At 38.3% G+C, this 13,848-nt stretch overlaps 2 protein-coding genes across 2 annotated transcripts; both read right to left on the bottom strand.

The window, feature by feature from the left end:
* Positions 1 to 1,002: 1,002 nt before the first annotated feature.
* On the bottom strand, positions 1,003 to 1,338 carry LOC113295788 (huntingtin-interacting protein K-like). Its single transcript, XM_026544110.1, has one exon. The coding sequence runs from the start codon at positions 1,336 to 1,338 to the stop codon at positions 1,003 to 1,005; it is 336 nt and encodes a 111-aa protein (XP_026399895.1).
* Positions 1,339 to 3,408: 2,070 nt separating this feature from the next.
* On the bottom strand, positions 3,409 to 6,187 carry LOC113296929 (glycine-rich RNA-binding protein RZ1A-like). The gene is made up of 4 exons (XM_026545298.1): positions 6,032 to 6,187; positions 4,943 to 5,061; positions 3,897 to 4,465; positions 3,409 to 3,772 (listed from the first exon to the last, which is right to left on the bottom strand). Exons 2-3 carry the CDS (start codon positions 5,051 to 5,053, stop codon positions 3,923 to 3,925), a joined length of 654 nt encoding a protein of 217 aa, XP_026401083.1. The 5' UTR covers positions 5,054 to 5,061; positions 6,032 to 6,187; the 3' UTR covers positions 3,409 to 3,772; positions 3,897 to 3,922.
* Positions 6,188 to 13,848: the final 7,661 nt, after the last annotated feature.

The raw sequence follows: 13,848 nt of genomic DNA on the forward strand, positions 1-13,848 counted from the left end.
GTTGGTTTTAAATTAAATTAGGTTAAGAATAGGTTAATCATTTCAACGTTTTAGGACACTCCTTATCACTATAGGGAAGGTGGCCTAATAAAATCATGGTCCCTCAAAAAAACCATGGTCCCTAAAAAATCTTTCTTACTTATACACCTCTTGGTAGCAGTTAAACGTTCAGCTCGAAGGAGAAGCTTCTCCTTGATTTTTTTATCAACTTCAAATACTTAGTAATTTATATAATTAGCGTACACAGAACCATAATTTATTTGGTGTGAATTTATTTAGTTTTCTCTCTACCGTGATTATCTAGTTTGTGATGATTAATAATAAAATTGTAGTGGATTACATATTTCTTTATTGAAGTTAAAAAAAAAAAATCAGTAAACCAAAAAGACGCCGCTGCCGGGGATCGAACCCGGGTCACCCGGTACTTACCACTATACTACATCGACTTGATTTGCTAGAAAAATCCTGATATCATTATTTATCTGAATATTAACGCTTGACAGCTCTGTTGTGTATTAGAAGCCTGGCCTTGCCGTCTTGTATACCTCTTGGTAGCGGGGTTACCCCAGTATTTTCTTTTCTTAAGCAAGATTAGCTTTGATCACTTTGGCAAGTCAGAAAATTGCGTACAGTAAACCAGTTGGACTCTCGCCCACGGGCACGGAGTTTGGCAACAGAAACCAACCGAAATCGGATGTATATTGTTAAAAACCGATCGAGTTGGTTTGCATCATTGATTGCCTAGTTAGAGGGACGTTTGTTTATTCTTAAATTTGTTCGTGGTTTTGGACTATGGGGCGGCATTGAAAAATCAAATTTCTCGCCAAATTTATTGAGTCGACTATCCATGATCAATTAAAACCGAGATGCTAGCTAGATGACTTGGTTTTCAATTAATATCACAAGGCCGCAGAGGTAAAAATTACGCCTCGAGTAAAATACAACGCTTATCTATAAAAATTCTAATTAGAAATCTACCCTATGCATGCTACTTCAAAATTTCTAGCGAAGCAAGTGACGGATGGCAGCAACAGCATCGCCTTTGTGTTCACGTAATGTTCTCTCTGCAACCTTCTTGTCAATCTCTAGTTCGTTCGCAATGATGTCTATATGACCAGCATTTACCTTCACAGCAGCCAATTCTTTCTCTCTCAATTTCCTAGCATTCAAATCAGCTTCTGAAGATGCAGCAATCGACGCCACAGCCTCTTGGGCCCTAGATAAATTCAGTGTACGCTCTTGAGCAAGATCGGTGAGTTTGTCAAAGGCTTTATTCTGTTGTTGTAAATCCTTCGAGTCTTCTAAGAGTTTGTCAATCCCTTCATCTACAACCTCCATCTTCTCACTCGTTTTGTTTTCTCTCTCCAAGTTAAATGGGTAAACCCTTCGGTTGGTATCTCTTTTCACGGTTTCAAATTTCAATGTCCTTATATAGGCTCCATACTGGTGTTTCCTATGCAGTATAGGAAAGTATAGGAAATTATACAAGGAAACTACTCCGACAACGCTAAAGTAAGACTACTTTCAGCACCGTGGCCTATTTCCAGAATAGCCTAAAACTCTTACGTACTTACGTACCTAATACCTATGCGGCCTATCATATACGGGACAAACACTAGCGCACTGCACACTGAGGGTCTGGTTCATTTTATTTGTCTGAGTAAAATGCCGACCTTAATTTTACATATATCTGTACCTGTACAATTGAAACAGAAAATGCATGGCCATATAGCCTACAATAAATAACGACAACAAGTTGTGTGAATCCAAAGAAAAAAAGAATACACAGTATAACGAAACAACCATAGGTACTATAAGAGTGAGTTCATTCTTCTTCTTTCAATTCTCTAAACCACCAGTCAGCGCAAGGAGTAGCACGTTCTGAGCATAAGATGAACTTCGGACCCTTTGCACTCTTGACTTTCGAGTAAACCCTGGATCAACTAACCACACCACGTGAAGTACAGACAAGGGAACCTGGCAAAACCCTCCTGTTTTCATTTTTCATTAAAACTGGCAAAACCCTCCTGTTTTCCCCATGGTAATTGGAACGAGGGGAACCTGAAATGTTGGAAGCCAAGCAGTCACAAGAATCCAAAGATGGATAGTTTGACATTGGGTAAGTCCAAATTCTAGTTACTTGGTCCAAAACTAGAATAGAGGGTAGAAGGTATGCAGGAGTAAAGAAGACGTATCAACCTTATCTAGCTACTTAAATAGTCAAAAGCAGCTTACTAGAATTGACAACAAAAGGTATTCTTTTCCTACTTTTTAGAACCAGAATTTCCCCACATGATACATGAACACAATCTTGCATTCTAACTAAGCCTATACAGGCACATAATACATGTCACTAACAAAAGCAAGTGAATGAAAAAAAAAGTCATTAAATAGCTTGCAATATACCAAAGAACGCTAGCAGACACCTACAGTACCCCACTAATTGAAGCAGCAAAGTAATCAACAAAAAGTAACAACACTGCAACCCGTGTGCAACAGTGCAAATCATATCGCCAGCAACTGGAAAAGAGGTAGTAAGCTATACGAAGAACAACAAAAGAAAGAATATAACAATCAAACAATGAAATCTTTTTTGAAGAGAAAGCAAAGAAGTCGAACCGAATAAATACAAAAGCACATGGAAGAAAACACACTTGATATCTAGAAACAGTTGAAGGCCTAGCATTACAAAGCAAGTTTTGCCATAAGTCAAATGATGCACACATCTCAAATGTTAAAGAGAAAGAAGATCAAAATCATATCTGATCTCACACAAATGAAAAACATGAAAAGAAAAAAGATAATGACAGTTGAAGGGGAAGAACTTGTTGCTAGCCTAACACAAGAAGTTAGCAGCCATCATCACCCTAGGGCACAAAAAAATCATTATTTATACTGGTGTTTCAGAAGGAACATTAACACAATTGCATACCAGAAGCTGACCAAACTTAGTCACAAGTTTAGACCTCTGCAGTGGGAAGCAAGATGTCACAAGACGACACGAACACGGGCAATCTTCTCCATGTATACAAACACTAGACAACAAAGAACCGTAACAGGAACCAATCTAAGCTTGCATAAGAACTCGTTCGACAAAAACTGGACCTCCTTCCATTGACCTGACAAGCTGGATAATCAATGTGGCTTATGTTTTCTTATGATTACTGTGACAAAGAAAGCCAAGCATGTACCAAAAAGACCATTACATAAGGTCCCTGTCAAAAAATTCACAATTAAAAGTCTTGCAACGGATAATGTACAAACTGGGATGCATTGCTGGAGTTTTGAGTTAAAAAAGTACCCCACCCTACCTCCTTCGTAAAATCTACAATTGGGGAAGAAAGTAAAACCAAAAGGCGAACACAATATTTCTAATTCCGCTTACGTTCCAAATGACACAAGAAACAATTCCAAAGTAGATGAGCTTGAAATTTTTACTCAGTTGACACCATCAATCCTCCAGGAATCCATATTAACACCAGAACGAGAACCCAGAAAGGCAAACATATAAGCAAGAACAATCCAGTATCCAGGAATGGCAATCAAAGAGTACAAGACCAAATTCGATATGTGCATGTCAAACAAGCATTATACGGCTCGGACGAAAACATCGTATTTGAGCATCACCTGACAGAACACTAAACAATAGAACCACATACGCATGCCAATTCTCACACTTGCGAAACGAAATATTAGCTAAAACGACCATCCTCTAAACGGCCACAGTTCCTATAAAAGTAAACTTCCAGCAGCAGCTACACAAACTCCTCACCTGCAGTCAAAAGCATAAAGAGCTCCATCAAATATCAGCCTGATGATCCTGAGAATTTGCAGAAATAATGAACTTGACATACCTCACCAAACAGTAAACAATCATGTTAATGAATTTGACATACCTCAGTAAACAGTAAACAACATGTTATCAGCTACGGTTGCCTCCAGTGCTACGACGCTCATACGGACCAGAACGGTCGCGAGTACTTCGGTCGCGGTCAGACCCGCCACGACTCCCACCATCCCTGCGGCCACCATGACGATCTTCACGATCTCCGTTACGGTCTCCATTACGATCTCCATTCCGATCCCCATTCCGATCCGGCCCATAGCGACTGCCGCCGCCGCCACCACTGTACCTATCATCCCTTCCTCCATATCTACTCCCCCCTCTTCCCCCATCACCATCTGGGCATTCCCTGGCAAAATGGCCAGGCTTTCCACATTTGAAGCAATCTCCTCCGCCACCAGATCCTCGTTCACCACCACGACCTCGGTCCCGACCATGATCACGGTCACCATCACGATCACGACCAGATCCTTGATGAGGCTGCGCTTTATCAACCGTAATGGGTCTGCCATCAAGATCCATACCATTCATAGCATCAATTGCTTCATCCATTGCTTTTTTATCATCAAAAGTTACAAATCCAAATCCACGTGAACGACCAGAAAACTTGTCCACCACAACCTGTGTCACACAATATGCGCCCTTGCTGTTAATCCGCATTAAGGTAACGACAAGTGTTTCAATCAGAAAAACGATTGGCGACAAAAAAACATCTGCCCATGTCAATGCGTGCTGAGAATGTGTAATGCCAATGATACATATTACATAATTCTAAATAGGGACATGGCCCCAAAAAACTAAAATAACTGACAACAGTGACAAGATTAAGAAATGATACATATTACATAATTCTACAATTAAATCCAAAGTGTATGAAAAAACCATTACAAGGTAATACACCTGGAATAGGTCATAACTCGCAAGTAATATGGGAAACAAAAGAAGCAAACTTATGAAATCTCGAAAGGCTACACAACAACCAACAAGTGGATTTTCGGAAATGCATTACGTGAATAAACTGGATTGAATCTTACCAGAAGGGAAAAGATTCAATAATCACAAGCAATGAAACTGTAAACACAAAGTTTAAGTGACTACCTTGGCTTCCACGAGATTACCATACTTTTCGAAAGCACTTTTTAGACCTCTGTCAGATGTTGACCATGAAAGTCCTCCAATGAAACAACGGTACTCCACCGGTTCAGACATGTATTCAACTGCAAATTTAGACAGCAGACTACATCACAAAAGGAAGAATAAACATTTAACAAGAACAATTTGTACATGAAGTTTTGACACTTGGTCATATAGAGGAAACTATATAAACTGAACTCAAAGAAAAAATCCAGCTACAACAGAATAATGTCTATGAACCCTAAGAACACAACCCCAGCCCTAAAAACTGATGCGCCTTCATGGCATCATCCAAATAAAAAGTAGATACTCATTCTTAACTTGAATAACTCGAAACTTGTCTGTATGAAATGCGCACACCAAAGTACACCTAAGGCAATACAATATGGTAAATACAATATCCTGTACGCCTAATTATTCTCTTTCACACGCTAGTTCAAGGAATTGAATTACCCAATGTTTCTATCTCCGACCCTCCCTCCCCACCCACACTTACAAACATACGAAAACCTGCTTTAACAAATTTTTAATTTTTTTATCAATCATATCACATGTATCAAATTTACATACTGAAACTCAACAATTTGGTAGTCATATTCAAAGCATAAATCCATATAAAATTCTTAACCTATCAACAGACAAATTATCTTTACACCTATCCATAAATCCATAGTAATACTTATCACTTAAATAAAGCTTCTTATTGTGATGAAGAAGACTTGTTCAAATTTCAGAAGCTCAAATCCAAGTTTCATAGCAACTAAAAGATGATGTCTAAAAACAACCTAATCCTTCCAATTAATTCTGAGTATATAAAGATAAAGTTACAAGGAATAACACAAAAAACCTAAATATCTAAACATATCTTACAATCGATACTAACGATAGATGATGATCAGGTATTACAGTCTAAAGCATGAACAAGAGCAGAAATATAAAATCAAAAGACTGAACTAGTAAATAGAATTAAGATTTAAACAGTTTCCAGAAACTTAAACACAAAAAATAAAGGAGAATTACAGATCTCAAAAGAAGAATTGATATGAGGTATACCTAGATAGAGAAGGATCAGATGATACTGAAAAGGCGCTTTGGATGAAACCCTAATTAGAGATGAGAAGAGACTTGGGGAACCCTGAAAGTGTTATTCCTCTTTTGTAGTCTTTTCTTTTAAGAATCTTAACAATCCCCTCACCGCACACTACATCTCGCGATGAAGGTAAGCAGGTTTACACCGCACGATCTTAACAAGATATTTATCAAAGATGTTATTACACCTCCACTTGTCGCTATGAGGTACCTTATAATTTTGTATTTGTTTTCTACCGTAAGGCCGAGCACTACGCTGAGGAAGTTACCTTAGCTATCCCCTTTTTTGTAACGAAATCCAATCATTATAGTTTTCCGTATAGTTCTAAATAAGCTATAGTTAATGGAAATCGCGCATCATAGTGTTTGACCTAACTCTAGTGTGTTTTGTAGATCGATCTTTTTAACTTGTGTCTCAGTATACATGTCAAAAAGTCATGAATATTAAATTTGTCTACAAATTTTAAGTAGTGGGATACTATGATGTACTTATATTAGGATACAAGTTCAACATACTTTTTTATTTATTTTTATACGTTAAAGACAAATTTTATTGAAAAAGATCACAACATCGCTAAAGTAGTGATAAAGAGATTACAAGAAAGAATGACAAAGAAATTACAAGAAAGAACACAAAATAAAGAAAACTAAAGAAAAAAACTAAAAAATGAATAGCCTCCCAATTGCCAATGATGGTAGAGAGGGAAATCTCCTTGAATGATTGGTATGAAGAGACTAATTGAACAAAAAACATTTGGCAGCAATAATAAGTTATTTAAAACTCCTAACCTTGTTGTTATATCATCCATAATTCCTCTCTTGCCAAACATTACACCAAATAACAAATGGTAAAAACTTCATAACCTTTTAATTATCTCTTATGCTAGTTATTTTATCTCCCCATTCTTAGCAAGTATCTTTTATGTTGTTTTGATTATTCAACTGACTCCCCTACTATCAAGGAAGTAACTCCGGACTTCGTTGGTATAATTGTAATGCAAGAATAAATGGTAATTTGTTTTTGTTGCAGCCTGCAATACAAACAATTAGAATTATGTACCTTCCCTGCCTTGACTAAGAAATCGAGAGTGGGAGCACCATGAAAACATATGGTCCAAACCAAAAAAGAAACCTTAAAAAGGTAATTTTTAGATAGTGTAATTGCTTGTGTGGAAGCCAATATTGTCCAAGAACTTACACAATAAAAAGGATTCCCAACAAATTTAAACGTTGAAATCCCTAGGATATCTCATGACTTGAAGAAGCATAATTACATCTCTTAACTCCTTTCATTAGATATGTACTGAACTTCAAATCTTAAGCATGTTTAGGAGAAACCAGATCACCAAGCATAGCTTCCTTGTTCTTATAAAGCTTATACAAAAAGGAAACAACATACTGCAACGGTTAAATCAACGTCCAAGTATCTTCCCAAAAACTCACACCTGCACAATTTTTTATCTGAAAATAAGTACTACTAAGTCCTTTGATTTCATAATTCATATCCATAAACTAGAATCAACAGCTGTGTTAGTATCATTTGGAAATAAAACATTAAAATCACCTTCAAACTTTTGTTGAATAATTTTTCTCCAAATAGGTTGCTTCTTACTGTCATATCTCCAAATACACTTAGAATGCAAAGATTTGTTAACAAGTTCAAGCTTATCGGTGCCTATACCACCCCTACACCTAGCCAAAATAGTTTCGTACCAAGTTACCTAATTTTTTTCCCTGATATAAGCAGAAGGACCTGAAAAAACGGGGGTCTAACAACCACACCCAATATTTCGCTTAGCAATCTGTATGGAAAACTTCAATATAATTCCAAGAGAATCAACTAGACAGTCAGACTCAATCAATGGAAATATATCCAAGAGTTTGTATCTCGATTTCTCAATTCAATCCGCAATCAAACAAATAGGAATTTGCGAGCCCGGTTGAATAGGAGAAATAACTTGGACGGTATCACAAACCAATATCCCTGTGTCAATCAATTCAATCAACAACCCAAAGGTCGGATTTAAGAACTGATTGAACTTAACGCACAACCTGTGATGTTTCTATTATATAACAAAATACAATGCGGAAAAGAAAAACAAAAACACCAGAAGTTTTGTTAACGGGGAAATTTCAAATGCAGAAAAACCCCGGGACCTAGTCCAGATTTGAACACCACACTGTATTAAGCCGCTACAGACACTAGCATACTCCAAGTTAATTTCGGACTGGAATGCAGTTGAGCCCTAACCAATCTCACACTGATCAAGGTACAGTCGCGTTCCTTACGCCTCTAGAACCACGCCGGATTATGCGCACTTGATTCCCTTAGCTGATCTCACCCACAACTAAGAGTTGCTACGACCCAAAGTCGAAGACTTGATAAACCAAACTGTCTCACACAGAAAAGTCTATTGAATAGATAAATCTGTCTCCCGCAGATAAACCTATGAGTTTTTGTTTCGTCTTTTGATAAATCAATTAAGGTGGACAAGAACCAATTGATATACCAGACTTATATTCCCGAAGAACAACCTAGAAATATCAATCACCTCACAATAATATTAATCGTATGGTAGCGAAACAAGATATTGTGGAATCAAAAATGATGAGACGAAGATGTTTGTGACTACTTTTTATCTTGCCTATCGGAGAATCAATCTCGAGCAAATGTTAGACAAAATAGTACTCAATACGATAGAAAAGGGCAAGATTAGAACACGCAACTACAGAGAAAATAGTTGGGTCTAGCTTCACAATCCCAATGAAGTCTTTAAGTCGTTAACCTACAGGGTTTCGTGAAAAACCTAAGGTTAAAGAAGAATCGACTCTAGTCGCAACTAGTATCACACATGAGGTATGGGGATTAGGTTTTCCAGTTTCTAGAGTTCTCCTTTATATAGTCTTCAAATCAGGGTTTGCAATCAATGTTACATTGGTAACAAAGCATTCAATATTCAACGTTAGATGAAAACCTGATTAGACTCAAGCTAATATCTTTCAACCGTCAGATCGAACTTAGCTTGTTACACACAAATAAAAAGTGACTTCATTTAGATATGAGTAACCGTACCTAAACGTGTGCACCTTGTTGGCTCAACAATAGTTAACCGAAGTTAGCCATATGAACACTTTCATATTATCCTTATTCATCTTAACCACAACTAGTTCAAATTACTCAAATGAAACTAGTTATAGAGTTGTTCAATTGTTTATATTCTCATAGAAGTATACAAGTGTTTATGGGTGAAAACTGTTTCTGCTGGTTTTAGTAAATTTGGGTGTGTGTGGATGAGAAACGAATCTAAACCCTAAACAAATGCACTGCACGGGAGTGCTTTTGATTCGAGAGATCAATCTATACAATTCTGTCCTAAACCAAGAAATGGTCGTTCCAGACTTGCTTCGGTCACAAAGTGAAGGATATGGGGTTGATCTTAGGGAGGGAAGCGAAGAAGGTGTTGAGATTGTGAAGGTGTTGGCTGTTTACGACTTGTGTCAGAATGATGAACTGACTTGCACAATGTAAGCTATCAGTTCTGGGTGTTTTCTGTATACTATCACAACAATTGATTTTTCTCCGTCTGTGTTGTTTGAAAATAGGTGAAGGACCTATTTATACAAGTCATTGAGCGCAAACCCTCATCTCGTAAGAAGTGGAGGAAATTGACTGATGGAGCAGTGGGGTCGTGTAGGTGGTTACATGACCACGTCTTGGCCCACTTCCCTCATCACCTTAACCGTCCATGCCTCCTGACATGTTCTTGTAAATGGGCGCGTTGCACGCTGCACGCTGTAAACCGCCAGACCAATACCCCAGTAAGTATCCCCCAGTTTGTGACATGCTTGATGTCTCGAATGAGTGGATCGTGGGACCCACATGAAGTAGCATACGGTGCTAGGTTAAATAATTGAGTTATTCAAGAAATCGATATTCATGAAATATCGTGTACATTTTATGCATTTAATGCATCGAATACAATCAATATGTATGAAGCATCGCTGTTTTAAAGCTTAACGGAGTAAGTCGCGGATTAAGCGTCTTAAAATAGCTGCATTCCCAACCATCTTCGAGTGATCGTTTGAAGGCCGCATGGGCGGGACATACCTTGACTGATCACTCCTTGTGGTAGAGTGACAGACGGTGATCACCAAGGTGCCTCATTGGCCGTTTAACTCTTAGCCTAGGTTATCTAACCAAGCTAGCAAAGCTGGACGGACGAGATGATCTGCGACACATGTTTGCGACCGTTGATGGATTTTAGGGTTTTAAAGAGGTGTGCAAGCATCACACTTTAGCTTGACTGAAATCAAGCATGGACAAAGCTTCTGGTGGGACCGACCGGGCATGTGTGTAGACGGCTTGTCGGTGTACAAGTCCATGCCACTCTGCCTCGCGGAGGTGCGATCTAGGCCACTCAAGTCGACTGGCAAAGATGAGTGGCCGTGATTGAAAAAGCGGGGGTCTAATAACACCACCCAATATTTCTCTTAGCAATCTGTATGGACTAACTCCGAAATACTTTGCTAGAGAATCAACTAGACAGTCAGACTCAATCTCGATAGAAGTATCTCAAGGATTTAATATCTCTCTCTTGATTTGATTTTTACTCAAGCTAAAATCAATAGCAAGTCTTTATCAAATACAAGGAATAACTTGGACGGTACCAAAGACCAATGTCAAAGGATCAATCAATATCAATCAACAACCAAAGGTTGGATTTCCAATTGATGATCATGAACGCACAACCTATATTTTTTAAATTATATAAAATATAATGCGGAAAAGAAATAACACAGACAGTGTTAACGAGGAAACCGCCAATGCAGAAAAACCCCGGGACCTAGTCCAGATTGAATACACACTGTATTAAGCCGCTACAGACACTAGCCTACTCCAAGCTAACTTCGGACTGGACTATAGTTGAACCCCAATCAGTCTCCCACCAATCCAAGGTACAGTTGTACTCCTACCCTCTGATCCCAGCAGGATACTACGCACTTGATTCCCTTAGTTGATCTCACCCACAACCAAGAGTTGTTGCAACCCAAAATCACAGACTTGATAATAAACAAATCTATCTCACACAGAAAAGTCTATCAAAGGAAAAATATGTCTCCCACAGATAAACCTTAGGTTTTGTTCCGTCTTAAGATATGAAATCAAGGTGAACAGGAACCAATTGATAATCCGGTCTTATATTCCCGAAAAACAGCCTAGATTAATCAATCACCTCTCTACAATCCTTCTTGACTACACAGGCGGTTTGTCGAGGAATCACAAACAGTGAGACGAAGATGTTTGTGACTTCTTTATCTTGCCTATCGGAGAACTCTCACGATCTCAAGCCAATCAAAGATTGTACTCGTACGATAGAAGATGCAAGATCAGATCACACAACTACGATAAAAGTATCGGTCTGGCTTCACAATCCCAATGAAGTCTTTAAGTCGTTAACCTGGTTTTAGAGAAGAAAACCAAAGGTTAAAGGAGAATCGACTCTAGCGAGCGCACTAGTATCACACAGACGTGTGGGGATTAGTTTTGCACAATGCTAGATGTCTCCTTTATAGGGATGCACATGGGACGGTACAGTACGGGTTTCTTATGAACCCGGTACCTGTACCTGGAGTTGACCGGGTCTTCATTTTGAGGACCTGTACCTGGAGTTGTACCTGTACCTATAAGACCAGTCTGGTAATGACCGGTACCGGGTTTTTACCTTCAATATTTGTTGCACAACATAATCAATGCTGAAAGTATGAATTGAGTAATACCAACATCACACAACACCCAAATTTTGTTTGAGGCATTAACACAAACAGGTTATGCGCAGAAACTCGCTTCACAGACAATTGATTGTATAGATTACAAATTAAACAAGTAAAAATAGAGAACATCAAACAATCAGCAATAAAAATCACAAGGATTTTTCATTAACACGAATTAGAGAGTATTCGAACCATGCAAAATCAAATTGGGTAAGTACCCAACTCAACATTCTAAACCCAGATCAATTCTTCCTTTCTCTGTGCTTGATTCACTTCAACACCAACTCCACCATTATATCACCATTATCAGTCAACTCCCAGAAACATCAACCCTAATTCTTGAATCAACCTAATACCCATCACGGAATCAATTCATCTCTTCAATGAACAGAACCCTTTCTTCAATTTCAGATTCTGATACAAACCCTAGTTCCCATTTCCACTCAATTTATTCTCCACTCAAACCCTAATATATCAATTTCTCATTTATTCACTGCCAACTTCGAAATCAAAGCAAGATCCATCTTCTGATTACTAACACAAACTAAAAAAGTAAAAACCCTAACTCAATCTAACATTAAGAATCGTGCATCTGTTTTTCTTTCAGTTGAGAGAAAAGAAGACAACGAGTGAGAGAGTGAAAGTGTAAAACTGATAGTCGATCTCTAATTCGTGATGAAGTGGTGGTGGTGATAAAGTGGTGGTGGTGTCTCTGTAAAACAAAAGAAGTGAAGAAGAAGAGGAAGAGGAAGGAAAGAACGAGAGACTAACGAGATTAAGAGATTATAAAACCTAGCATAAACGGTTAGGATGCATTTAAATCAGTGGATATAATCACTCCAGGTAATTCAGTCCGGTACAGGTACGAGAATCAACTAGAACATGTCCATGTACTTACTATATAACCGGTTCTGAATCTTGTTCCCGATCCCTGTCCCGCCTTCTCCGATTCCGGTACGGTTCTGGTCCTGATTTGCCGGTTCTGGTGCGGTTCTTGTTCGGTTCCTGTGCAGCCTTACTCCTTTATATAGTCTTCAAATCAGGGTTTTGCCTTAGTTACAAAGCAATCCATATTCACCGTTAGATGAAAACCTGATTTAGATTCAAGCTAATATTTCTCAACCGTTAGATCAAAAACTTAGCTTGTCACACACACTTGGGTAGACGTTATACTGGGTTTGTGAAAATCATGCCCAAACGTGTACGTGTGTGTTGGGTCAACATAGTAACCCAAAAGGTTAACCATATGAGTATTTCATATTAACCTTGTTCTTCTTCACCATAACTAGTGCAATTGACTCAAATGAACTAGTTAAAGAGTTGTTCAATTGCTATGAGATATTATGTAACTACACAAGACACAATTGAAACAAAGATGATTCGATTCGATTGAATCGACTCATGAACTTTATATCCACAGTTTGCATAAAACATTCCTTAGTAAATTAGTTTCATGTTCAGAGCCCATCTTTAGATCATAACCTCTTAAGTTCACAAACAAGTTCGCGGACTTAAGACAACCGGTGGAGTTTTCCAAACTCAGCAGAAAATCTCGGCAAGGAGACTTTCGCCAGTTCGCGGACTTACTCGCAAACGAGTTTTTGGAAAATCCCAACAGAAATTTTCGGTACAAGAACTTGCGTCAGTTCGCGGACTTGGCAAAGCCAATTCCTCCGGTTTCTCTCAATCAACAAAGTTCGAAAACTTCGGATTAAGGAATACATGGTTATGTAATCTAAACTCTCATTCCAATCATTGAGACATTCTTAGAGGACGTTATATAGCCGCTATTCACAGACCGTTTCGCGTCAGAGCAATTCTCAAAGTAATTGAAACTTTTCATGACTTTCGTCACTAGGTGTAGATAAACTTGATCAAAGCGAAACGCTTTACCAACACATGATTTCGAGATATAGATAGGCGAGATATACTCGGCTCGAAATATCAAATGTGTATGATCCAGTCTATATAGCATACGACTTTTTTTCTCATAAAAAGTAGGCGATAGA

Source organism: Papaver somniferum, chromosome 7 (assembly GCF_003573695.1).
Source record: "Papaver somniferum cultivar HN1 chromosome 7, ASM357369v1, whole genome shotgun sequence".
NCBI lineage: Eukaryota > Viridiplantae > Streptophyta > Magnoliopsida > Ranunculales > Papaveraceae > Papaver > Papaver somniferum.